The 26,806-nt window shown below is 46.2% G+C and overlaps 1 protein-coding gene and 1 pseudogene across 3 annotated transcripts; one reads left to right on the top strand and one right to left on the bottom strand.

Annotated features, from left to right (window-relative positions):
- The first annotated feature begins 44 nt into the window (after positions 1-44).
- C7H15orf48 (chromosome 7 C15orf48 homolog) lies at positions 45-6,304 on the top strand. 3 transcript variants are annotated; one of them, XM_059181442.1, is made up of 5 exons: positions 45-567; positions 2,446-2,507; positions 2,671-2,756; positions 3,937-3,997; positions 5,921-6,304. In XM_059181442.1, exons 1-5 carry the CDS (start codon positions 498-500, stop codon positions 5,987-5,989), a joined length of 348 nt encoding a protein of 115 aa, XP_059037425.1. In that variant the 5' UTR covers positions 45-497; the 3' UTR covers positions 5,990-6,304. The 3 variants fall into 3 exon arrangements, with proteins under 3 accessions (XP_059037425.1, XP_059037427.1, XP_059037426.1); XM_059181444.1 differs by lacking the exon at positions 45-567 and adding an exon at positions 584-906; XM_059181443.1 differs by lacking the exon at positions 45-567 and adding an exon at positions 1,925-2,312.
- Positions 6,305-13,212: 6,908 nt separating this feature from the next.
- LOC131837178 (SAP domain-containing ribonucleoprotein-like) lies at positions 13,213-13,848 on the bottom strand (annotated as a pseudogene).
- Between the last annotated feature and the right edge of the window lie 12,958 nt (positions 13,849-26,806).

Below are 26,806 nucleotides of genomic sequence, written 5' to 3' on the forward strand. Positions count from 1 at the left end.
GGAACCCCATGTGGGGCTTGATCCCCGGACACTGGGATCACAACCTGAGCCAAAGACAGACATAAGGACTGAGTCACCCAGGCACCCCTCATATCTTATTAATCTTCTAAGTTTACTGTTCCCTTGTCTCCAGGTTAATGCCTAGACTGCCACAAAACTATACTGCATTTTTAAAAGAAAGGACATTGGCAAAACAGGGCTCTGAGTTTAAAGTCATCAGTGGTCAAGGTCTACACACTGTAATTTTAATTTAGGGACATAATAGATTTCCTGTAAAATTTCTTTCTCCCTTCCTCCTTCCCCGTCTCTCCCCCTTTTTTCTTCCTTTCCTTCCTGCAAGCAGTTATCTTTACTTGTTAAAAAAAAATGGGGCTTTTTAAGAAACTTCTGACAAAAGTAATTTTAGAAATCCTGCAGAAGGAGTATTAAAAGGCTCCTTTGATTATATATAATACAAACCTCAGAGAATCAGTGTTGAGTGTTCTTTGAACTGAATAATGAACCTAACCGACCAGAAAATGTCTCCAGTTAAAGCGCTGAGGTCACACAGTAAAAACCCTTATCAGAGTAAGTGGGTGTGAAGCTATGTTTATCACCTGCCCTGTATAATCCTTGCGAATAATAATTTCTAGTTATTAAATGCCTACTACAAGCAAGGCAGAATGCCATGCACTTAACATACATTCTAACATTTTTTCCAACCTTTTCTTATGCTAGGTTTGTCCCCATTTTACACATTTATAAATCGAGACTCATAAGGTTAAGTAGTTTCTTGAAGTCGTTCAGCTGATAAAGTGTGGCAGGGTGGGTTCCAAGCTCATGTCTATTTCACTGCAAAGCCCATGCCTAGAACTAAAATGGGCTGAAACAGATCTGGCCCTGGCCCTTTCCAGAGGACATAGAGAGGTTTGTTCTTTATTAAGATTTTTTAATCTATGTATTTGTCAGAGAAACAGCACAAGGCAGGGGAAGCTGCAGGCAGAGAAGCAGCCTCCCCACTGAGCAAGGGGCTGATGGAGGACTTGATGACAACCTGAGCCACATTAACCCATAGCTTGAACCTCAAAGAGCTTCAAAATAATTGTTTTAAAATAACTTAAAATAACCGAGCTAGTGCTTTTGGCTTAATTGCAGGAGCTAAGAGCGTGGTGCCGAAAGAACAGCCGGTGTTGGGTGCCAGACTCACCTGGGTTCTGATTACATGCCCGCCACTAACTGGCTACGTGACTCGAGCCTTTCTGAGTCTAAATAACATAATCGCCTTGCAAAAACGCCAAAAAGATTCAGACTCAGAATCTGGCACCAAGCCTTGGTTTAACGGAAGGGCTAGCATTTCCGTGCTTTTGCAACCTCCTGCATGCTCTGTGCAAGGCAAGGCTGGTAATTTAGGGGCGAGTTAAAAGGAGACCTCAAGACGAAAGCAAAGACTGTCGTTTCCGAGACGGAAATGTTTTCCAAAGCTGGTTCTGTTTCTTCTCCCTTACCTCCTGATTTTCTCCATTTAAAGAAACGGGGAAGGAGGGGAGTGGAAATTTAAAAATTGGAATGGAACAAATCAACACCATGGGAGTTCTTCTGAAATGGATATTACAATTTAATTATCTCCATATGTGTGCTGCATCACACGCTGGAGCTTTTGATGTGATTGGATTGATTTTAATTTACCTGCCTGCACCTGGGAGCCCCACCGTACCCCCTGCCCCCCGCTCCGCGGCTCCTTGCAATTATGCCAAGAGCACTAGCTCGGTTATTTTAAAATAGTTAATTTTAAAACAATTATTTTAAAGCTCTTTGAGGTTCAAGCTATGGGTTAATGTGGCTCAGGTTGTGGATCAAGTCCTCCATCAGCCCCTTGCTCAGTGGGGAGGCTGCTTCTCTGCCTGCAGCTTCCCCTGCCTGCAGCTTCCGGGTTGCCTTTTAGAGGTCTCGGTTTTCACCCTGGCCAAAACCCTGGCCTTGGCCATCGGAGCTCCGCTTGTTCTCAGGCGCTCGGCCGGGTCCCAAGCGCCGAAAACGCGGAGCCTCTGCGCTCGCGGGGCGACGGGGAAGGACCACGCCTGGCAGTAGAGGGCGCCAGTGCCCGCTTTCGGCTGCGTCGCGTCCGCGGGGAGGATGTCCTACAGGGGGCGCCCGACAGTCGGACGCACAGCGGGGAAAGAATCAGCCCCGCACACCCCCAGCCCGGTCCGCGTGATTAGAGTGCCTTGGCCCGGCCCATCCTTTGTGATCAGTATATAAGTGCGGACGCTGGAACCCAATTCTGTTTGGGGCGGTTGCATCGTCCGCGCGAGTGTAGTGGCCCCGCCTCCCAGGTGAGCCGCGGGAGGCTGACTTCTGGAGGACGTTGTGGGGAGGACGTTGGCCAGTCGGCTTTCCCCAGGTTGGGTCAGAGTGGCTGAAGTTTGGATCAGTATCTCGAATTGTTTCTTATTTTTTAAATTCTAGATTTGGCGTTGTACACTGAAGTCATCATGAACTTTTTCCAAATCCTGAGGAAAAAGAAGGAAGTAAGTTTTTAAGACCATTGAAAATTCTTGACTTAAATTCTTTTTAAAGATAAGGTGCAGATTTTGAAGAAAAGTATTAAATGATATTTAGCTATTTGTGTTAAATTTCACGTGTTTCACACTGAAACATCGGAATATTTATCCTTCACCTGTTCTCTGTTAGCTTATTCCTTTGATGCTGATCATGACCACAGCAGCGGGTGGAGCTTCGTCTTTTGCTGTATATTCCCTTCTAAAACCTGAAGTGATGTAAGTAGGCATTTATAAAAACCTTTGTAGCACTGTTAGGTTGACCTTAGTAATGCATGGTTTCAGTTTCCTAGCTTTACCTCTAGGATAAGAATGTCAAACTTGGGACTAGAAAGCTTTCTGATAACCAGGAGACTGTTAAATTATGATGCGGATAAAATTAGTTTGTTCCTTTCATCCATTGGCCCTCTTCCACTTGTGCAGTGAAGTAAAGTTGGATTTTTTTAACTTGTGAAATTTAAAGTTACTAAATGGTCTTTTGGGTTATTTATCATCAAACTTAAATCATTATTTTAATGAAATTTTAAAATCACAGTTTATTAGATCTTTCCTAATGTGGTAGAGTATCCTAATATGGTAGAGCATATAGATTGAGTTGTCTACAGTGAACCCAATCTCAGCTCTGTGTAAGAAGATCAGATACCACGGGACCTGGAATACGAGGAAGAGAAAAATTTGAAACTGATCTTGACCCAGAGCAGGACTGAAAAGGGGATAAATAAAGCCAGGTCCTGGCAGAGGGGACTTGGACGGTGCAGTTAGTTCACCACTTAGAGTTCAACCCCAGCCCTTCTGCCTGTCTCAGAAACCAGAGCAAGAATATTGTGGGGGTTTTTTTGTTTGTTTTTTTTTAATTGCTCTTAGCCTGACATTTCAAACCCTGACTGCTGCTCTTCAGCTTATGGGAAGGAACATCCTCCCATCCTGCCCAACAAAGGGAACACAGAGTTTCAACCCTCAGAGGAACTAGTCCTCAACATTTGAGCCAAATCCTGAGGCTCCCTTACTCAACCTTCCATCAGTTTAAGCGAACTAACTGATTAATGCCTGTTTATCAGTCTGGATCTGTTCTATGATGTCCCAGCATGTTTACAGACCCAGTGTCAGAGTTGGTTTAAATTCACTTAAATTTAGGGATGCCTGGGTGGCTCAGCTGGTTAAGGGCCTTCCTTCAGCTTAGGTCATGGGATTGAGTAGGGCGTCTGGCTCCTTGCTCAGCAGGGAGCCTGCTTCTCGCTCTGCCTGCTCAGCCTCCTGCTGCCCCTGCTTGTGTGCTCGCTCGCTCTCCCTCTCCTCTCCTCTTCTCTCTGCCAAATAAAATCTTTTAAAAAACAAAAAATAAATAAAAATGTATAAATTCACTTACTTTAGTATTTAATCAGCTTCCTTTTATTTTTAGCATTGATCGGAAAAGAAATCCAGAACCTTGGGAAACTGTGGACCCTACTGTACCTAGAAAGGTATTGCTGTATTATAAAGTGGTTTACGGGATGCCTGGGTGGCTCAGTTGGTTAACTGTCTGACTTTTGATTTCACTCAGGTCATGATCTCAGGGTCATGGGATCAAGCCCCCATGTTGGGCTCTGCACTCAAAACGAAGTTCGCTTTAGGTTCTTCTGCCCCTTGCCCCTCCTCCAGCTTGTGCTGTGAGATAAATTTTTTTTAAGGTGATTTATATTTAGCCTGAGCTTTAACACCCTTGTCAAAATGGATTTAATACCTTTTCACATTTATAGTGCCGTTTAGTGTAGTAGTAAGGGGAGTGCTGTGGAGTTGTAGAGATCTAGTTCAAGCTCTTGTTCCATTATTCACAGGTGATTTTGGACAACCTGGCCTTTCTGAGGCTCTCAGAATCTCTAAAGTGGGCTCAATAATAGAGTTGTACCTCAGAGTTAAGAGGATTAAAGAATGTAAAATACATAAAAACCTTTAGCATAGTGGCTGGCCCAGAGTACCTACTCAAATGTTAACTTTAATCATCATTGTAGTATTTTTATCTCATGGTATCATTTACCTAAAGTTAGTGTAAGGTCTGTTGGGAAAAATAACAGGAGCTCTGGGAAACAAGAGTGGCCTTTTCTTCAAGCAAAATCAACTAATAGGCACTGATTCTTTGAAGACTAGCAAAAGTTTTATAACATTTTAAATATTTTGGAAGTAAAGACTGAGTCTGTTGGAACTAACACTACTTAATGTCAGTCAGGAAATTTTTTTTTTTTAAACAGAACTCTGAAATAGCAGAGTTTGACCTAATGAAAGACATTTAGAATCTTCAAAACTACCTGCATCTCTAAGCAAAATAAGTCAGAGCAAGACAACTACCGTATGATTTCACTCATATGGAATTTAAGAAACAAATGAGCAGGGGCGCCTGGGTGGCTCAGTGGGTTGAGCCGCTGCCTTCAGCCCAGGTCATGATCTCAGGGTCCTGGGATCGAGTCCCGCATCGGGCTCTCTGCTCAGCAGGGAGCCTGCTTCCCTCTCTCTCTCTGCCTGCCTCTCCGACTACTTGTGATTTCTCTCTGTCAAATAAATAAATAAAATCTAAAAAAAAAAAAAAAAAGAAACAAATGAGCAAAGGGGGAAAAAAAGAGGCAAACCAAGAAACGAACTCTTAACTGTAGAGAACAAACTAGGGGTTACCAGAGGGAGCTGGGGGAAGTAGGTGATGGGGATTAAGGAGTGAACTTGCCATGAGTGCTGAGTAATGCATAGAGTTGTTGAATCATGAGCTTCTAGTAATGTAGAGAATTGTTGTATGCCTGAAACTAAGATAACATTGTATGTTAATGATACTGGAATTCAATTTAAAATTAAAAAAAAAAACAAAACAGCAAAACAAAAAAACCTGGATCCTGCAGCATTGGAAAACATGTAAGGGTAAATGAGAACCACTGAATTCGAGCTTTTTGGAAGTCAAGGACTGTCCACAGCTCTGCCCCTTTTCCCTTATTGCTTAACTCAGATCATTTGTACCTCTGTTGCGTATAGTGAGGAAGTTTGGTTAAGAGCCTGCTATGTGCCACGCCCCTGTGCTGGAGCATTCTGCGGCTGCTCACTGGGGGTAGACAAACTTTTTGAACTTAAAAGAGTTCAGATAAAGCCATGGGGAACTTAAAAACCTAGAACCTGTTACATGAAAGTGGGAAAATATATACGACTTATCTTTCTGATCCATGATACTTGGGAACCCACAAGTTCTTTAGGGCCCACATTACTGTTTTGTGCATGTCTTTAGAGATGGTTCTTTTTTATACCTATTACGGTGATGATTTTTCCAAAGGGAGTGTGGAGAACCCCAAAAAAGGGACATGAGGATGAAGGACAGATCCTTAAAAAAAAAAAAAAAAAAAAATTGCCTTTTTTTTTTTTTTTCTTTCAAGCTTCTAACCATCAACCAGGAGTGGAAACCCATTGAAGAACTGCAGAAAGTCAGAAAAGCCACCAAATGACCAGCTTTTGCTTCTTTCTTCCAAAAAATACTCTATGAATCTAGTGGAAACATTGCTGCACAAACTAGATTATGGATACCAGTGTGCGGAAATGCTTCTGCTACATTTTTAGGGCTTGACTACATTTCTGGACTCTGGATGGGATTTATAAAAGTAGTGTAGCAATAGCCACATAGTTCAAAAATAAGTTTGTGTTTTTTTCTCGTAAATTTAATTTGCATATTGGGAATTTTGTTTATGATGCCTGAATGTTATCTTAAAAGTGTGTAAAGATTTATAACCTAAATTGTCTATAATAAAATACTACTTGTGTGATATTTTTTAAAGATACATATTTAAATGAAGGAGAAAGTCCTTTTATGGGAGAAAAACACATTTAGCAGCATAGAGCTTCATTTTTAAATTAATACATAGTGCAGGGCACCTGGGTAGCTTAGTGGGTTAAACCTCTGCCTTGGCTCTGCCATGGCTCAGGTCATGATCGCAAGATCTTGGGATCAAGGCCCGCATTGGGCGCTCTGCTCAGCAGGGAGCCTGCTTCCCCCTCTCTCTCTGCCTGCCTCTCTGCTTACTTGTGATTTCTCTCTCTGTCAAATAAAATCTTTAAAAAAAAATACACAGTGCAAATTTTGTGTAAATGGTTTTGACAAGTGTACTCATTCACCAGAAATTACATTATTGAGCCACTGCTGTTAGCTGTACACCATTCTTGTGCAGGTGAGATAAAGCAATGAACAAAACCAAATTTAGGAAGAAGATGAATAAAAAATGGTGAGCACAATGAGGAAAATGAAGATACGGGAATGAGGCTGCCATGACAATTGGTCTTGGAAGGAAGCACTGGGATTACAATGGTGAGTAGGAATGTGGGGCATGCCCAGATGGGCCCTGCAGGTACCAAAGCTAACACAGGTACCCTGCAAGGGTTGGAAGGGTGCGTAATGGGGAGCTTTGGCCATACTTTGCAGGATGGGGACACTTCACTCTGGCCAATGGTGACCTGAAGACTGAAAGGGCAACCAAACCCAGCATGCCCTTGGGCTCCCCCCTTGACTGTTCTTAAAAATGGGACTGAGTAGGTATTACTTTCCATTACAGTTTTTTTTTTTTAAGATTTTTTTTATTTGACAACGATCACAAGTAGGCAGAGAGGCAGGCAGAGAGCCCGATGTGGGACTTGATCCCACGACCCTGAGATCATGACCTGAGCCAAAAGCAACGGCTCAACCCACTGAGCCACCCAAGGTGCCCCTCCATTACCTTTTAAAAAAAATCGAAATATAACTTACATACTAGAGTATTCATTGATGTACAGTGCACATTTCATTGGTTTTTAGTATATTCACACAACAGTTTTATAACCATCTCCATCTGACTCCAGAATATTTCCATCCCCCCGTGTACCCATTGGCAGTCATTCTCCCATCCTGACCCCTGGGGTCAGGCTCTCAGCCCCAGTCAGTCACTAATAAACTTCGTCTTAATGAATTTTCCATTCTGGACATTCCATATAAATAGGTTATATAACCTTTGTGTGTGCTCCTTTGATGCTTTCAAGATTCATCCATGTGCCACATAAGCATATTTTATATAGTTTTCCACTGTAGGGATACACCAAATTTTGCTTACCCATCATTTGATGGACATTTGGACTGTTTACGCTTCGGCTGTTACATGAATAATAGCACTGTGACCGCCATGTCCCAAGTTTTTGTGGAACCACACATTTTCATTTCTTTGGGGCATATATCTAAATTCAACTCTTAGAGAAAGGTGTTAAATGCCAAATGCCTTTTAAAAACTGGTCTGAATGTAGCAGAAATTTAAGAGAAGGGCTATCCTCTTCCCTCCTGGAAATAACTAGCTCTTGCCAGACTTGAATCCCTCCGACTATTCCAACCTTAGTGATTCCTTAATCACCTCAAGTCTTCCCGTAGGAAAAGCTCCAGTAGTTGATGTCAAGATAGTACATGGACCAGTGAGAAAGCACAGTTTTCATCTGCTCAGGTTTATAAAGTGCAGTATGCTGCCATTTAGGGAAATAAACAGTCTTGTGAAGTTTGGCGAACTAAGAGCGCGAACTCGAGTGTTTTGTGAGGGGTAGCTGTACCTTGCAACCTTAAAAACACAAAACTTAATTATGGAAATGCAGTGGTTTTAAGGGGTGAACATGACAATGGAAGGTACCAGGCAGTGGGTTTGGGCAGGAGAAAACCCAAGAGCAGTATTAATACTTAAATTTCAAAAGACTTACAGATTTTATTTTTGGTTGTGTTCTTAGCATTTGCCCCAAATGTGTTTTGAGAACTTGCAGATATGCAGAGAAGTTGGCAAATTAGTACAAAGAATACTCCTACTTTTTACTGAAAATTTTACTGCATTTGCTCTATCTCTATATTATTTTGCTCCTTTTAAAATGAACTCTTTGAGGGGCACCTGGGTGACTCAAGTTGGTTCAAGTGTCCCACTCTGGCTCGGATCATGAGATCGAGCCCTGTGTCAGTCTCCATGCTGGGCATGGAGCTTGCTTGAGATTCTCTTGCTCCCTCTCCTTCTCTGCCCCCTATATTAGCCCTCATGTGCACATGCTCGCTTGCTTGCTTGTTCTCGCTCAAAAATAAATACAAATAAATGAGCTCCTTAAAAATACATATAGACCTCATAAATTTTTTTATGCCTAGGGAAAGGACATGGTAGCCAATTGTAATATTATTCCTAAAAAGATTAACATTAATTCAATAATATCACCTGCCATACAACCATTTCCATTCTCTCTAATATTAATGTCCTTTATAGCTGTAGTTCTATGTCCAGAATCCAATCCAAGATTCCCTTGTATTTGGTTGTTAGGTTGCTGTACTGAATACTTGACAAATAAGTGGTCATCAACATGACTCGGAAGGAGCTTGTGTAGAACTGCTATCCCAATGGAGTTCGAGCTGGATAAGAGTGTCTTGGGTGTGGCCTTTGAATTTTTAAAATCTGAGATCTCATAAATTAATATTTAAGAAATTTGTACCATTACAGAGCACTTACCGTGTGGTAGGCATTGTGCTGGGTTCAAGAATCTGACGTAGGAAAGGCAGAATGCACAGATGAACATCTCAGAGCAATACAGGGATGATAAAGCTAGAAGAGAGATAAGCACAAGGTATAAAAACAAAGAAGGTGGATTCTTGAAAAACCAATAATTGGAAATCAGTTCAAATGAGGTAGAAGTACATACTTGCCAGGGCAGAGAGGGCTAAAATAGCATATCTTCTGGAAACTTTTTGTTTAATACATGGAATTTAGGGGAACCTGGGTGGCTCAGTTGGGCGCCTGCCTTTGACTCCGGTCATGATCCCGGCGTCCTGGGATGGAGTCTGCATCAGGCTCCCTGCTCAACGGGGAGCCTACTACTCCCTCTCCCCCTGCGTGTGCTCCCTCCCTCCCTCTCTCAAAATCTTTAAAAAAAAAAAAAAAACCTTGGGGGTGCCTGGGTGGCTCAGTGGGTTAAAGTCTCTGCCTTCAGCTCAGGTTATGATCCCAGGGTCCTGGGATAGAGTCCCGCATCGGGCTCCCTGCTCAGCAGGGAGCCTGCTTCCTCATCTCTCTCTGCCTGCCTCTTTGCCTATTTGTGATCTCCATCTTTCAAATAAAATTTTTTTAAAAAATGAAATTTAATGTTGGAGTGTAGATTGGAATATTGAAATGTAGATCTGACCACGTATTTGTCAAGTACTTAGTAGGGCCTCTTACGCTGTTAGCTTGCAGGTACAAAGGAAGCAGAAAAGGGTTTAAGTTATGGCAGAAGGGAATCTGGTTTCCTGTTGGCTACAGCAAATAGGGTAGGACATGGACACTGGCAGGGACTTTTTGTTTGGAGGCCAGAGCCCAGCTGCTGTGGGGGTGGTCCAGGGAACAGGTAGTGAGGGTCATAACTAACCAAAGCAACGGCAGAGGGAATAGAGAAAAGGAGGATGTATTTGAGAGCCATCGATGGGAAGACCTCAAGGATTATTGAATGTATAGATGGAGGACGTCCAAAATGACTCTCCGGTTTCTCACCTGGGTAGGTGGGTGGGTGGTGGTGCCACGGTGAATATAGGAGAAAAAAGTGGAATGTTCCAGGGAGGGGTAGATAAGGAAGAAAATGAGATAGACTTTGGAATTGTTGGGTTTGAAAGTCCTGTGAGCTATCTAGGTAGATTACTTCTGCAGAACTGCAAGGGGGTGTGAGCTGGAGTGAGCCCAGGGGCGGGTGAGACCGAGGGCGTGGATGAGGCAGCCTACAGAGGGCAGAGGGCATTGAGGTGAGATGAAGACCATGCAGAAAGGAACATCCTCAGGAAGCGGGGGGCGGGAGGGTGCAGAAGGGGAGGATCTGGTCCCTGATGGGGACTGAGAGAAACGGTGAGGGGAGGAGACCCGGGAGATGCATCCTGGAGTCCAGAGAGGTAGGAGTGCTCTTCTGGGTCAGATCTTTATAGTTTGCAATTAAACTAAGGCCCAGAGTCCTTTCAGCTTTATGACCTTCAGACTTAAGCAAACATCTGTAATTCTCTCTCATGTGAAAAGAAGAAGTGAAGAAATTTTTCTGAATAAAGTTGAAATCATATTCCATACACTAAAAACCGGTGCGAGGTCTAATGAAATACTCATTCACCATTTTCTCCTCCTTGAGAAGATTGTCTCATAGTTTAGCTGAGACTTTCTGGCAGAAAGAGAAATTACAGGCTCTGAGATCAGACTGCTTGGCCACTTATTGTTGCTTTGGACAAGCCTCAGATTCCTCAACTATAAAGCTGGGTCAATTTGTACCTGCTTAGGTTGATTGTGAAAATCACAAGAAACAGTAAGGTACCCAGCTGGGTGTGGACAGCACTAGTTGTTCAAAAAGTGTCCCCCCCCCCTTTTTTAAAAATTATTTTCTCTGTAAAGTAGAAGGGTCTTAATGTATTTAAAATTATATCCTTGGGGCACCTGGGTGGCTCAGTTGGTTAAGCGTCTGCCTTTAGCTCAGGTCATGATCCCAGGGTCCTAGGGTGGAGCCCCACATTGAGTCCCTGCTGAGCAGGGAGCCTGCTTTTCCCTCTGTCACTGCCCCTGCTTGTGCTCTCTCTCTGTCAGATAAATAAAAATCTTTTAAAAAAATAAGTAATAAAATTATATTCTTCCATTAGTGGGAACGTTGCCTGTTTGAAATTCACACATCCCTACCTCTAGTTACTGGTCCACTTTGAGTGTACAACGCCCCAATTCTAAACCTTTGTGAGAGCACAAACACACCCATAGATAAATACATCTCACCCCAGCTCTCTCCTACACAAATACCTAGCTAGAGATAAAAACCCCTACATATATGCCCACATAGATGACCTCACATCCAGAAAACACATAAGAGCAAAAATATTTATATAAAGACACATCCTTAGAGACAAATGTGTGTATTTTAGTTATCACTATATTCACACAAGTACATTACATATATTTTCCCACTCAGAAGTGACGATATGTGGTTTGAATAACAAGGCAGGTGAAGCTGAGTGCATGTACCCAGGAGAGCTATGAAAATCAAATTCGATTTTCTGGTCATCGGCCCTTGTATTGTCTTTTTTTCCCCATGCTTAGAAAGTTGCCTCAGGTGATTATGCCATTTTTCTCTAGAAACTAAAGCTTTTGTGTTTCGTTTTGTGGATGTTTTATTCCATCATTTGCCCATGTGCATACTACTACACTTTAAAGTAAAAATTAGAATAAAATTAAGGAAAACTCTGAATTTTAAAACTCTTGCAGACATGCTAAAACCTACTTTCTCATTAACTTGGCATGACTTATAATACATATATAACGAAGTGCTGCTTATTTGGGGAGTGGGCATGCTGTTTAAAAATTAAACTTGGGGGCACCTGGGTGGCTTAGTGGGTTAAGCTGCTGCCTTCAGCTCAGGTCATGATCTCAGTCAGGGTCCTGGGATCAAGTCCCGTATCGGGCTCTCTGCTCAGCGGGGAGCCTGCTTCCCTCTCTCTCTCTCTGCCTGCCTCTCCGTCTACTTGTGATTTCTCTCTGTCAAATAAATAAATAAAATCTTTTAAAAAAAATTAAACTTTGATTTTTTTGTATTTACATTAAGTAAATGTATGTGATTTTTCCTTTACATAGTTGCTTGTAATTGTGAGGTTGATACTAGTCCTTGGTGTCTGGTAAGGTTATATTGCCTCTGGCAAGTTAGCCTTATTTTATAATACCTTAGCTTATCTGAATTTTCCTTACAAACAAATGAGAAATGGATCTGTACCACAAGGCAAATGTGACCTGTTGTTTGCCTCTTGTTTGGAGACAAGTTCATTGAGTCAACCACTGAACATTTCTCAGATTTTAAGTGTTTCAGATTTTTTTGGAAGAGGCACCATTTACTTTTTTTTTTTTTTTTTTTTTAAGATTTTATTTGTCAGAAAGAGAGCACAAGCCAGAGGGGAGCAGCAGGCAGAGGGAGAAGCAGGCTCCCCGCTGAGCAGGGAACCCGATGCAGGGCTGGATCCTAGGACCCCGGGATCAGGACCTGAGCTAATGGCAGAGGCTTAACCACTGAGCCACCTAGGTGTGCTGGCGCCATATACTTTTAGAATTATTTTTTAAACTAAGGTATAGTTTAGATATAATAAAATGAATAGGTCTTAATGGTTTGGTTAGAAGAGTTTTGTTAAGTATATATATATATCCATGAAGTCATCAGGCAAAACAAGCTATTGAACATTTCTATCACCCCAGAAAGTTCTCTTGTGGCACTTTTTATTTGTTTATTTGTGTGTATATATACATGTATGTATTATTTATTATTTTCTTTTCTATTTGTTTTTTATTAACAAGCAAAATAATAATCAAAAAACAACGCAAGGGGCGCCTGGGTGGCTCAGTGGGTTAAGCCGCTGCCTTCGGCTCAGGTCATGATCTCAGGGTCCTGGGATCGAGTCCCGCATCGGGCTCTCTGCTCGGCGGGGAGCCTGCTTCCTCCTCTCTCTCTCTTTCTCTGACTGCCTCTCTGCCTACTTGTGATCTCTCTCTGTCAAATAAATAAATAAAATCTTTAAAAAAACAAAAAACAACGCAAGAACCACCTTAAAGTTGTTGGAACAGCAATGAGTCAAATTGATGCTGAAGTTTCTGGATGTACCAGGGTCCATGCTCTCTCATTGCAAGGCAAGGACCCAGGCATGTGACTGTACATTTAGGTGTATGTATCACCAAGACAAGTCTGAGAGATGGAAACCACTGGAGATCAGAAAGCAGGAAGAGTTTTTTCTCATCAGGAAATCGCAAAGCGCTCTGCCCTTGGCCCTTGTATCCTCTGTGGCTCCCGTTGCAGCTGAGCTTGTGACCATCCCAAATCACTCCTTCCTCTCTATCAGCTTCTCACCATCTTCAAGACTTTCTGGAGATGATTCAAACGAAATCTTTGAGCTCTTTTCTTTAGTTTATCCAGGTTAACCATAATCTTGGCGTCAGATGACAGGCCTTTGGATAGAACTGAAGAAACACCAAATCTCGCTGCCTGAGCAACTTTCTTACTCTCCAAACTCATGGATACATGGACTCATTCAGCTCTCTTCTACCTTCTCTCCGCCTGTGGTATCTCAGAAGTAATTTTTACCACTTTCCTCTCTGCTGCCTCATCCGCAGTTTCCTCGGAGGGGTTCTCCCTCCTTGATAGGTTCTTCTTCCTCTGTTTTCCTCTCCAGTACATCTTCATTTGCCTCCTCTTCAAGATATGCCTGGAGCCTGTTGATGAGATCTTGTTTTATCCCCTTGGTCTCCAAACCATGAGCACGACATACCTGCTTTAGTTCAACAAGCTTCAGCTGACAGTGCTCCACCATCTCCACACCATCTTCTTACCCTTCCAGTCCACTCTCTTGTGGCACTTCTATTATTTTTTTTATTTTGATTTTTTTGTGGCACTTTTTATTTTTAAAAAGATTTTATTTATTTATTTGACAGAGAGTGATACACTGAGAGGAGGAACACAAGCTGGGGGAAAGGGAGAAGCAAGCACTCCGCCGAGCAGGGAGCCCAATGTGGAGCTCGGTCCCGGGACCCTGGGATCATGACCTGAGACGAAGGCAGATGCTTAACAACTGAGCCACCCAGGAGCCCTTGTGGCACTTTTTAAATTAAAAACCACCTAACTGAGGCATCTGGGTGGCTCAGTTGGTAGAGTATCTGACTCTTGATTTTGGCTTAGGTCATGATCTCAAGGTTATGGGATCAGACTCCGTGTTCAGCAGGGAGTTTGCTTGAGATTCTCTCTCTCCCTCTCCCTCTGCCCCTCCACTCACTTGCGTGCGTGCTCTCTGTCTCTCTGTCTCTCTCTATAAATATATATATATATATATATATGTATATATATATATATATATACATATAAAATATAAATATTTTAAAACCCTCCACCAAACTGTATACTTAAAAGGGGTGAATTTGACATGTGAATTATTGCCCCCTTCAAAAAAAAAAAAAATCTGCTCCACATTTACCTGTGATCTTTCCTCAAGAAATAAGGTTGACTTTTTTTTTTTTAACTACCCTATGAAGTAATCCCCTACCTTATATATTACATTTGATCTGCTTTTTTTCTGGAAACGGGAAATTGGAAGTTGCTGAAGATTGTAAGAAACCCGCTAACGAGATCCCTTGGACCAGGGCTTCTAGTTCAGTCTGTCGCTGCAGGGACAACAAAGAGGCTTCCCTGTGTGCAGAGACCTGGGAGCAGAGTCTGGATACTGGGTTTACCTAGTGTCTAATCGACACAAATATTACCCCCCACAGAGGAAGGGCTCAGGCCGGGTTCAAGAGTTACCATAGCAATGAGGCTCTGCCAGCAGTAAATCCTCTCCAGGGCAAGGCTGTCACCAAGTGAAACAGGAGAAGTTACAGTTGACTTCACAGCTGGGTTAACATATGCTTTACCAGCTGCTCTGCCACTGGTTTATGCGAGAACTTACCCAGGGAGCCCAGAACCCGCCATATCACCAGGTCAAGTCCTCCACTAGCAGTCTGCTTAATTCAGTAGAACAGTAGTTCTCAGCTATACCTCAGAACCTTCTGGAAAGCATGTTAAAATGTGGATTCCCGGGCCCCAAACCCAACATTTCTGCTTTGGTATATCTGGGGTGGGGCCCAAGTATCTGGGCGTCTAACCTGTTCCCAGGCAAGGCTGATGATGCTGGTCTGGGCGCCACACTCTGAGCCTAGTGTTGAAGCTCTTTGCTCCTTGTGACATTCGGTAACTATAGGGGAATTCCACCCAGTGCTAAGCCATCCGTGGAACGCTTGCTCTCAGGAGAGCAGGGAGGGCGAGGCCTTGAGGACCTGGGTAGGAACGCCTCTCCCAGTCGGGCCACCTACCTGCTCGGTCACCCTGGTAGGGCCCCTTAACCTGGAAGCAGTGGATTATCAGGCATGTGGGTAGATGCTCGTGCGCTTGAGAACATCTTCCTCTCTCTGCAGAGGTGACACAACTGACCACCCTTATCAGGACAGATGATAGCGGTTCTGTGAGGGACCATCGGGCCACACATTAACGCAGCTTCCCAGCGGACACAGTGGGCCAGGAGCAAGAAGACTGGTCAGCACCTGATTCTGGGCTCTGCCAGCCAAGAGCTGCATGACTGGGGCAAGTTTCCTAACTTCTCAGAACCTTGTCTTGCAAAGGGGGGGGTCATCTCAGGAGGCAGCCTGTGGGGTGGGTTAATATTTAGAAATGTATTTGCTTTGATATTACATGCCTGCATTATTTTCTCAATTGCCCTACTTTCCTCCAGTAGTAAGTAGGGAGCATTCCTCACCTGGGGGTGGGGGCAGCAGGTGCTAACCCCCCTCCCACTGCCCAGGCAGTTGGTTCCACTGGTAGGAACGGCATCATCTGGGACCATGCCCCAAGCCTAGTCATTCTGAATCTCTGGGGTCAGGGAGGCCCATGATTCTGTGTTTTAACACATAACCTCTTCAGGTTAGTATACATGGCTAAAGCTAGAGAAGTTCTGGTCTAGAAGAAGGAAGTTTCAAGGAAGAGGCTTTGAAATCCATAACTGAGGGGTGCCTGGATGGTGAGGCTGACTAAGCCTCCATCTCTTGGTTTTGGTTCAGGTCATGATCTCTGCGGCATGAGATCGAGCCCTGTGTTGGGATCTGTGCTCAGTGAGGAGTCTGCTTGAGATTCTCTCTTCTTCTCTCTCTGCCCCTTCTCCCTTCATAAATAAACGAATGAATGGATGAAATTTTTTAAAAAAAATCCATAGCTCAGATGGCAGCCTGAAAGCCAGGGTGCGAATGTACGCAGCATGCTGGGAGACAAAAGGGCGTTTCTATGGAGGGACAAAGCTTGAGAAACAGCCTGGAGCTTGTGCTCTAAGCCATGGAGTCAGGAAGAATTTGTGAAGATGTAATAGCTATCTATACATCCAAAAGGAAAACCAATTCAGTCAGTGGAAAGGAGAGAGCATGAGAAGGGGTGAGATTAGATCTTCGAGGGCCTAGTTCTCAAAGTATTCCCAGCCCCCTTCTCAAAGACCCCAGGGGGCCTGAATTGCAAAGGCTTTCGAGGTCAGTCAGACCCTCTCCAGAGGTTAAAAGGAAGAGACAGACAGGAGGCATACATCTGAGGAGAAAAGTCGAGACTGAGAAGCCATCGTAGGGCCACTGGCACCCCACATTACTGAGGGAGTAGACATGGAGAGAAGCCAGTCAGGAGAGAGAAAGCGAGCTGAGCAAAAAGCCAGAAAGAAGCTCTGCTGACGGGACAGCACCTTCAGGGCCAGTAGGATCAGAAGCATGAGCTAAGTAAGAGCCCTGAATAGGCATGAGAGTACCCCAGAGGCAAAGCATCGGAGGGAATAGAGTTATCAGCCATCTCCTGATCGTTGACAGTCTAGCCTCTGAGCTTCCGCTAGCTGGTCCGAGAGGGTCACTTCTCCAGACCTGCCCTTGCACTCACCCTGCACTGCCCCTGGGGAAGTTTGGCTCTAGAGGAGCTGGCACTGAGGCAGGGGTCCCCTTAGAGCCCTGTGGCTGGAGAAGAGGCCTGGGAGGTGTCTGGGCTGCACGGCCCTGCACTATTGGGCAATCGGGGTGTGCCCTGAGGTTCCTGGAAAGTTGGCTCATTTCCTCCTCGGTCACCGAAAACTACCTCAGACGCCCGTGGTGAGGTCAGTTTCAGTTTAAGCTGCTTTGCATAAAAAAAAAAAAATCCTCTTTCCTCTTGAACGGAAAACGGCAAACCTTGAGGTCGCGTTGAGTAAGGACAAGGTGGTCAGAAGACTCAGGTTCTCCTCTTGTTCTTCAAGACCGTGGCTGGGAAATCACTCAAGCAGCCACCAGATGCCTGGCATCTCGCTAAGCAAACTCAGGAACGTGGTCCATCATGGTTGGTGGATCATTGTGCAGACCTCTTCCTCAGACCTTCTCTGAGTCCTCTGCAGGCTCTCTTCCCCGTACTTCCACAGTCCTGTGACCCTTTCCTTTAAATAGTGTCATTTTATATGGATTTGGGAAACGAATTTCCTCCCCCACAAACACAAAGCTCCATGAGGAGCTTGCTAGCAGCTGGTGTGTGCCTGGCTCACAGCAGGCAACTCATTGAATACATTTGTTGAATAAATGAATACTTTAAAATGCCTGATGTTAAGTATGCCAGAGGTCAACTGTGGCATGAGTCTTTGCAAAAAGATTCATCACTGGGTTTCGTCATTCAGAAAACCTTTGAGGAGTACCTGCCACGTGCCGTGTCCTGTGCTAGGTAATAGGAGGAGGGCGCTTACACAGGGTGAAGAAAACAGGATCTCTATCCTTAAGAATAATTGCAGCCTGGGTGGGGAGACCTTCCTAATCCTGTGGCGGCTCTGGGCCTTCCCTCTGTTGTTTTCCTGTCCAGAAAGCCATTTCCCATGTGATCACAGTGGGGTGAAGCCACAAGGCGCATTCCAGCCCCCAAGATTGGAAGAACAGACACTAAGAGATGGCTTTTCATGGTCAGGCCGTCGTGAATCATGACTTAGAACCAGAGAGGCCGAAAGTTCGGCATCGGGGAGAGATGGTCTAAGTCCATTTTCCCAGGACCCTCCAGGTAGGAGCCCAGCACTGAAGCCCAAGGCACTGTGTGGTTCCAGGAAGCCCCAAGCTCATTGCATTGAAAGCGGCACCCCAATTGCTATGGGGCAGATCGATGAAATTGAACAAGGGACTCAGGGCACCCAAAAAATGTGGACAGTGTCCTGTGGACTCCATACGCCTACACCATGCTGCCAATTTCCATCCCACTGGGCCCTGGGATCCTAAGAGGGTTCTGGGGCAAGGTCACGCTCCCATTGGGCAAGGATGCCGAGGTCATTGTCTGCTTTTTGTATTTATTCCCTGAGTCACTGCCTGGGCTTGAGAAGGGAAAACCCAGGCTTGCTGCTTGCAGCCACATGGCCTGGCAACACTGGCCCTGGGATCCTCACAGCCCCTCAGATCCTACTCATGCAGGGCATCCAGTGGCTGCTGAGTCTGACAGTCGTTAGACAGTGGGCCCAGGAGCCCTCTCTCCACTCTCCTGGGACATGTCGGGGTGTGTTTCCATCCCTCTGGCCTGCAGCCCACACACCATTCATCCAGCGTGCTTCCATCAGCTGTCTTCGCTGGCTTTGAGCCAGATCTTGGCTCCTCCATACTGAAAGCCAGGTGACCGGTGGCCTGGAGAACCCACACGCCGCCCCCCCAACCCCTGCCTTTGCATGGAAACCATGGAATTTCCCTAGCAAATTGTCTTTGGCAACTCCGATGCTACAGGAAGGTCAGAGAATGCCAGGGAGGAAGTGCTAGCTCTGCCTGCACCGTCTGAGGCCCCTCCCAAGGGGACAAGAAAGCTCCGTGTCTGGACGCACGGGACCCTGACCCTGACCCGGAGCATCTCCGCTGCAGGTGGGTCTCCCTTACCCGTTGGACGCTGCACTCCCTCATCTCAGCAGGGATTCCCAGCCCTGGCTGCATACCAGAACCCCCGGTGCCCAGGTTGCACCCCACAGCAATTACATTTAAATCTCTGGGTGGAGCCAGGGTGGGCACCTGTGCTCTTTAAAGCTCTCCAGGCACTTGTGGGATGCAGATGGTGTTGAGGGTCATGAATTAAGGAAATAAAACACTTCTACCAGAGCTTTCTGCTTGGGCATGTGGTGTTTGGGTTCAGATCCTTCCCTCATGGCTTATCAGTTATGCCGTTGCAAGTCTCCCTGCTCATGAAAGCCTCAATCTCCTCATTTGTAAAGTGGGCATAATAATAAAAGTGCCTACGTCGTTGGCTGGCATAGGAATAAATGCACGCACCAGCTTACACCAGCAGGTCAGTCATTTCCTTCCAACTAGTCCTCTGCTCTGCCTTTCTGTAGCCCCAAACTGTAAATTCCTGAGTCTACTCCAGCTTTTGAGTTTCTAGTACTTTGTTCAGTGCTTTGCACATAACGGTCCTCAAGAAATATGAATCAGTGAGCTGGAAGGGGATTCTTGTTTTGCATTGAGACTTGCTTCCTCATAGAGCTCTGGAATAAATCCAGGGTCCATACACAGATTTTGTTTAGCCACTTATTCCACCTTTTTTTGCATGTGTACCATGTGCCAGCCTCTAAGAATTTGAAGATAAAGACACAAGTGCTGTCACTGAGCAGTTGAAAGTCTAGTGAGGACACAGATTCATGACCTTGTATTTTCTTTATTATGCTATGAAGGTGACACAGAAGCACTTCCAGCACACAGAGGAGAGGAAGGGGACCTTTGAGCTGGGTCTAAGGAGGAGCTTGCTCCATGGAGATGCAGGGAAGGGCATTACAGACAGAGGGAACAGCATCAACAAAGCCAGAGGCCCAGAGGTGTAGTGCAGTCTGAGGATGGTTTGCTATGAGAGGAGAGAGCTTGGGGTTGGGAGTGGTGGGAGATAAGGCTGGACAAGCAGGTTGTGGCCCGAAGGGCAAGGGCTTGAGGGCAGGGCTCAGAGGACACAGAGCTTTACCCCATCAGGAAGAGAGGACCCAGTCATGTTTGTGAGCCAGGGAGGTAAACAGAGCACACCTGTGCTTGTTTCCTTCCATAAACCCGTTCAGCAGCCACTCCTTCCTCCGGTGAGTCCCGAGGCTGGGTGTCTCTGCTACCCCTCCTCCTGGTCCCAGCCTGGGAGAGGCCTGCCAGGTGGAGGCAAGCTTTCCCCCACTTCTGGGTCGGAAGGTCAGATGAAGGAGAGTGGGTGTGCAAGACAGTGTAGGGTGGGGGCAGCAATGATTCCTGAGAGTTTCTATTTGGGGGAGGCAAACTTTTGAGTTCAGACCTGCTGAAAAAGCTGGGGTGGCCCTGTGGAAGGGGCCCTGGGGTGGCTGGGGAGTCAGGACGCTGCCCTTACCGTTTGTTTTAAAGCATGACTCTGCCCTTGCTGGCTGTGGGACCTTGAACCCTCATGCCCTTCAGTTTCATCAGCTGTAAAACACAGGCCATGGACCAATTGATCTTCCAACTCTGATTCCAGGGAAAGAGGAAGCACAGGAGAGCTGCTTGGGATTGGAAGGATAAGCAGCTGCAGGTGGGGGCTTTCAGACAGAACGAGGCCTCCTGGAGGGGCAGGAGGCTTTTGAGAGTGGCTGGGAGACCTGGGCTCAACCCCAAGGCCTGGACTGGACGTGAGGGAGTGGAATTCACGGCCAGGCCCAGCAAACAGAAGTCCAGACGCCTTGGTGAGACTGCCCAGGGTAAACTGCAAAAATGCAGCTGGGGTCCAGCTCTTCCAGCCCCCATGGGGGGGGTTCCCCTCCTTTCCCAGCTGCCCCTTGGTCCCCCAGCAAAGTGTAGCTCAGGGGGTTAAGCCCAGGGGCAGATACCAGACTCCAAGGGGGCAAAGAGGTGGAATGTCAGCCGGGGCCAGTGGGCCAGAGAGCCTGAGGAAAGCAAGGCTGGGCTGCGGGCCACCTCACTGGGCCTCTCCGGGACCAGCTCTTGCCTCCTGCTTAGTCATAGTCATTGTGGAGTCCTCAGGTTCTCACCTATCCTTGTTTTGAGAAGTATTTCCTTATATCTTTATTGGCACAAAATGCTACCATTTTTCTGAATATATGATAGATACGAAGATAAATTTTATAATTACTTTTTAAAAATGCAAACACCTTTTTAGATGTGAGTGGATGAAAAGACCTGGCAGGCGTTCACACAGCAAACACTGCCTGAGAGTTGACAGGGCTGGGTCCTGTGCTCACTCTGGGCTCTGCCTTCTCACAGGAGTGAGAGCGGGATTCCATGGAACCACCTGGAAGGTTCAGGAAAGATTCACGAGGGGAGGACCCTGAGCTGAGACCTGGACAGCTAGAGATTTGGCCAACGGAGGGAGAGCGGCAGTTCAGGAAAAGGAACAGCCTAGGCAGAAGGCAGGCACCAGAGACGCTGATTGTGGTGGGAGCAGACAGCTGACACAGAGATGTTCCTTTTCCTGCCCTCACAACTCCTGCATTCAATTATCCCTATTTGCCTCTGTTTACCATCTCTCCCCAACCCTCACCCCTCTAGACTACAAGCTCCAGGAGAGGGGATGGTGTACGTTATATTCTCTGCAGAATTTCTGTGCCCTGCACAATGCCTAGCATATAGAACAAGTGTTCACCGAAGCTGGTATTGAGTGAACAAGTAAATGGCAAATAACTCTCGTGTTAATGTGAGATCAAGTCAGAAAGGGCTTTGAAGCTGTGCCAATGAGTTGGGATGTTATCTTAGAGGCAATAGGGAGCCACTGAAGGTTTTAAATAGGGAACAACTCCGTCAGCTTTGTGTTCTAGGAATCCCATTCTGGCTTTGCCTGGAAAAGGGCTGGAGACAGAGCCCAAACGACAGAGGCTGGTGACCTAAATCCAGCCATGGCTGTGGAGGTAGGGGACTGTACAGACTTGAGAGTTCAGGGAGATGTGCTCTGGGGGCCAGGAGCACCTGGACATCGGAGGGGAGGGGTGGCCAGCAGGGGTTGCCCAGGTTGCCAGTTTAGACAGGTTTACCACTAACATCCCATAGGACTGTGTGCGCATACCATCACTGTCCTTACCTTGAGGCATTGCTACGATTTATGATCTCTTTATGTGACCTTCCCCTAAGTAGGCCATGAGTCCTGGGGGGCCAGGCTGTCTTCACTGTCATCCCACATGCTTGGCATGGTGCCCCCAGCATGTGGTCCTCCTCGGTGGGCGTTTAATGGATGAAATTCTGATTGAAAATTGTATGTACAACTTTAAGGGTGGGTGGTATTACTATTTAACAAATACGTGATAGGCATCTTTTAAAACATGGGGCACATGCAAGAAAAAGACATTTAAGTTTGGGGAGCGGTGGTCAGAGGCCTGGGAGCCACGCTGGGGAAGGAAGAGAGACTTGGGGGAGCAGAATGGAGTGAGGCTTCCCTGGTCAGTGAGAAGTGCTGAGCAAAGGAGGCCTTTTAGGTTTGGCAGCTGGCACTCAGTTTGGTTTGAAAGACTAGAGCAGGTTTGGAAGACTAGATGATGAGTTTGGTATCTGTAGGACTTCTGTTTGTGACAGAAATTGGTGCAGGCTGGCAGGGGGGTGGGGTAGGGTGCCTGGGTGGCTCAGTCAGTTAAGCATCCACCTCTTGATCTCAGCTCAGGTCTTGATCTCAGGGTCCTCAAAGCCCACATTGAGCTCCAAGCTGGGTGTGGAGCCTACTTTAAAAAAAAAAAAAAAAGGATAGAAATTAGGGTGTCTCCAACAACTGCAGGTTCTGGAAAGAAAAAGTGTGACAAGATGTAGAGAGGAGGGCTGAGATGCCCCAGAGAAAAGGACTTTTAAAGAAGAGGCTGGGAGCACCTGGGTGGCTCAGTGGGTTGAGCATTTGCCTTCAGCTCAGGTCATGATCCCAGGGTCCTGGGACTGAGCCCCGCATCTGGTTCTCTGCTCAGCCGGGAACTTGCTTCTCTCTCTCCCTCTGCCTCCTGCTCCCCCTGCTTGTGCTTTCTTCCTCTCTCTCTCTGTCAAATTAAAACAAACAACTCCAGAGGAGGGTGCTGAGGGATGAGTGGGAGCTAAAGGCACCAGCAGCTCCTACCTCTGCACTGGGGTTGGGGGGTGGGGGTTGTCTTGTGACTTCCTCCCCCACCCTCCTCATTATTATCACCCCACCATTACTGCAGGGGAGCCACCAGCTCTGTAGAGCCTTCACTGAAACCCCAGCTCCCCAGGATTCACCCCGGCATGCCCGACTCTTGCTCCTCAGCTCAGTCACGCATCATTTCTGCTGCACATCCTCCCGACGGTCTTCACACTCCTGAGTTCCTGAGGTAGTCCCGGCCGTCCCCCGGGGAGCGGTGCCCTGGGGAGAGTCAAGGATGTTTGCGGGGGTCCCTTCCACTTCTGCCCCTTTCCTCTGCCTGCTCTGGTCCGGCTGGGAGGACATCCGGGTCCCAGGCTGGCAGCAGGGGGTGCCGTACCCCGGCCCGGCTGCCCGCCATGACACACCGGGCTTCCACAAGCTGCAGGTGGGGAGCGGCAGGGCGCCAGCAAGTGTCTAACGGGCACTGGGGGCAAAAAGCCCCGATGGATGCCATTTATCGATTTCTGTGGGTAACTTCCTGCCGTGACCAATTTCGGCTACCAGCGTGATGCTGCTGAACGCAGAACCGGGAGGAGGCGGGCAGCGTACAGTCTGAGGTAGTACGCTTTCCTGTCATAGCCCCGCCGTGCAGACCCGAGAGGTGGAGACGGCCTCGAGAACGTGTGTAATTATGACCTGTAATTAAGCAGGAAATGAGTTTTGAGTATTTATTGCTTTTATTATTTTTATTTTTTAAAAAAGATTTTATTTATTTATTTGACAGAGATCACAGTAGGCTGAGAGGCAGGCAGAGAGAGAGAGAGAGAGAGAGAGAGAGAGAGAGAGGAGGAAGCAGGCTCCCTGCTGAGCAGAGAGCCCCATGCGGGGCTCAGTCCCAGGACCCTGGGATCATGACCTGAGCCGAAGGCAGCGGCTTAACCCACTGAGCCACCCAGGCACCCCTATTTATTGCTTTTTAAAAGCATAACTTATTTTCTCAGAAGTTTTTATAATCTAATTTTTTAAAATAATGGCTGTTTAACAACTGGTTTACCAAATTCCTGTAAATTTAGCAGGTCTTACAAGCAGCACAGAATGGCCCCCAAGAAACCAGTGAGTGGTCCCTGGGCCAGGAGAAAAGGGGGACTCTCCAAACCCCAAATTTTAAGGGGTAACATTTCCACCGGTGTGGACCTCTGCTGGCATCCTCTCCCTATCTGTCTGTGGGACCCGTCAGTCTGGGCGGCAGGTGATGGGCAGCAGGCCTCAGCATCCCTGTTTATAGTTAGACCCAGGGAGAGCAGAGCCTGGGCACCCCTCCCTCCTGCAGACGTGGGCTTTCCTGATACTGGACCCCTGAGCCCTGTGCTTACCCAGACCCCAGTCTCTGGACCCCTACCCTGGCAGCCCAGAGCCAGGAAGCTTGAGAGACGCAGTGCCCTTTGTCTTTGAAGGTGAGGGTTGGAACTTCCACATTGGAGATGATGGTGCAAGCCTGCTTTCTGGGCAATGAAGAAAACAAAAGAGAATAGAGCTTCCTTTTGTTTGTTTATTAAGAGCTGCAGGGTGAGGCACGTCCTTGCTAGGTCTGACTGGATGTGGGACCCAAGAGAACTTCAGGGCTGCTAACTCAACCTAGGCTCACTTTGCAACAGGGAGAATGGAAAGCACCGAGGAATTCAGTGGACACATTCTAAATGTGTCACTCTTTGCACTAGGTCTTTGGTGATGTCAGAGGTGATGACACACAGCAATGAAAACTTTGTCTTGGCTACCCCAGGAAATGAATTGGATCTCTGGTTTGATGCCCCTTGTTCCTGTCCCTGTCTATTGTGGAAACTGAAAGAAAGAGGTCACCTTCTACCACATCCCAAATATGTCTCAGTCCCTGGTTGATGTCTTTCACTCAGCTAAATGTGCCTTCCCCTTGTCCCTAATCACAGCCCATCACAAGGCAAACTATCACACCAGGTTCCCTCCTAGCTCCTTCTCAGAGGAGCTGCCTTTCTTACTTATAGGCCTTCTGCATTGTCCCTGGGGTCTTCCTTTGACTGTGGGGTTTATATGCTCTGCTTTCTGAGCTCTGGAAGACTAGGACCTTGTCATTCACTCATTCATTCATTCATTTCCTTATTCAGTGGGGAGGGGGTTGGAGGAGAAGGAAGATGGAAGTTTTCTCGAAGACCGAGCATGAGGCAGCTAGAGGGAAGCATCCACTCTGAGTGGAGGCAGAGCGGGCAGACCACCCATCACTTTGAAGGCCTCACAGTTCAAACATGTTCACTCTACAAACGCCATTACCATCACAGTGAGTGGGCTGGTTTCCCACTAAATTTCTGAGACCCCACAGCAGTTTTCTGCAGCATTAAGATATATCTAATGAAAAAAGTAATAAGGGAGAGGAGGTGGGAAAATCTCTACTTTTTCAACAATCCTAGTTCTGCTGTCCTCTCAGACCCTGCACTAGTAGGGTACCTGACTTCTGTAAAGAGTGAAACAGTATCCCAATGCCATGCATGGTACTTATTCTCTTTTTTTCAATCTGCCTACAGGTTACTCTCAGAGGGTATTTCCATGGATTCTGAACGATTTATTCCTTTATTCTGAGCAAAAAAGATTAATGTGTTGTTCCCTTTAAGAAACCCAGTCCTGTCTATATTCTGTGTGGCTGCATAATGGTTTAAAGTTTAATTTCTCACCCTTTAATGCTGCTTACTTATAAAATATCTTGGGAGATTTAGGCGAAGTTCAGGCACAGCCATCAGAAGGCTCAGATGTGGGACTATGTTGCCATCTACTGGTCACGTCTGAGTATGACAAATTGAGCTTGCATTGAGCCTCCTGTTGATACATTTGAAAATTTTGAGTCGATGTGCAAGTTAAAAGGCAGAAAAGCTGTGTGCGACAACAGGTGTAACTAACAAAGGATTTGTGTCAGATTCCATGAAGAACTCTTAGAAATCAATATAAAGAATACAGTAGAGGGACGCCTGGGTGGCTCAGTTGGTTGGACAACTGCCTTCGGCTCAGGTCATGATCCCGGAGTCTTAGGATCCAGTCCCGCATCGGGCTCCGAGCTCCACGCGGAGTCTGCTTCTCTCTCTGACCTTCTCCTCGCTCATGCTCTCTCTCACTGTCTCTCTCTCAAATAAATAAATAAAATCTTAAAAAAAAAAAAAGAATACAGTAGAAAAATTAACAAGAGGGGCGCCTGGGTGGCTCAGTTGTTTAAGCAACTCTTGGTTTGTCTTGGATAGTGATCTCGGGGTCCAGGGATCAGCGTCATCGGGCTCTGTGTTCAGCGCGGAGTCTGCTTGTTCCTCTCCCTCTGCTCCTCCCCCACCATCTCACTCTGTCTCTCAAGTAAATAAATAGATTTTAAAAAGAAAATTGAGCTAGAGACTCTTAAGGGGACGTTTCATGAAAGAAGATATGCAATGGACAATGAATTTATGAAAGATGGTCAGCTTCTTATTCTTAGACTCTTGGGGGAAGAAGAAAGGTACAGTGAAAGACCGAATACCAAAAACAAACAAACAAACAAACAAACAACAACAACAAAACCCTCCCAAGTAATTCAGATTTTACCCACTAGAGGGGGGGAATTTTTACCTCACTTTGCGTCAGGGAGCTGCAAATTAAAACCACAATGAACTATCACAGTATACCCTTCAGAATGGTTAAAACTGAAAGGCTATCAATGCCAAATTGGCAAAAAATGTGGGGCAACAGGTACTCTT

This window comes from Mustela lutreola, chromosome 7, assembly GCF_030435805.1.
Source record: "Mustela lutreola isolate mMusLut2 chromosome 7, mMusLut2.pri, whole genome shotgun sequence".
In the NCBI taxonomy this organism is placed as follows: domain Eukaryota; kingdom Metazoa; phylum Chordata; class Mammalia; order Carnivora; family Mustelidae; genus Mustela; species Mustela lutreola.

Coding starts and splice junctions, on each gene's coding strand:
- C7H15orf48 (XM_059181442.1), top strand. CDS start 498: ATGAACCTAACCGACCAGAAAATGTCTCCAGTTAAAGCGCTGAGGTCA. Junction 568..2,445: donor CAGTAAAAACCCTTATCAGA/GTAAGTGGGTGT, acceptor TTTAAATTCTAG/ATTTGGCGTTGTACACTGAA. Junction 2,508..2,670: donor TCCTGAGGAAAAAGAAGGAA/GTAAGTTTTTAA, acceptor GTTCTCTGTTAG/CTTATTCCTTTGATGCTGAT.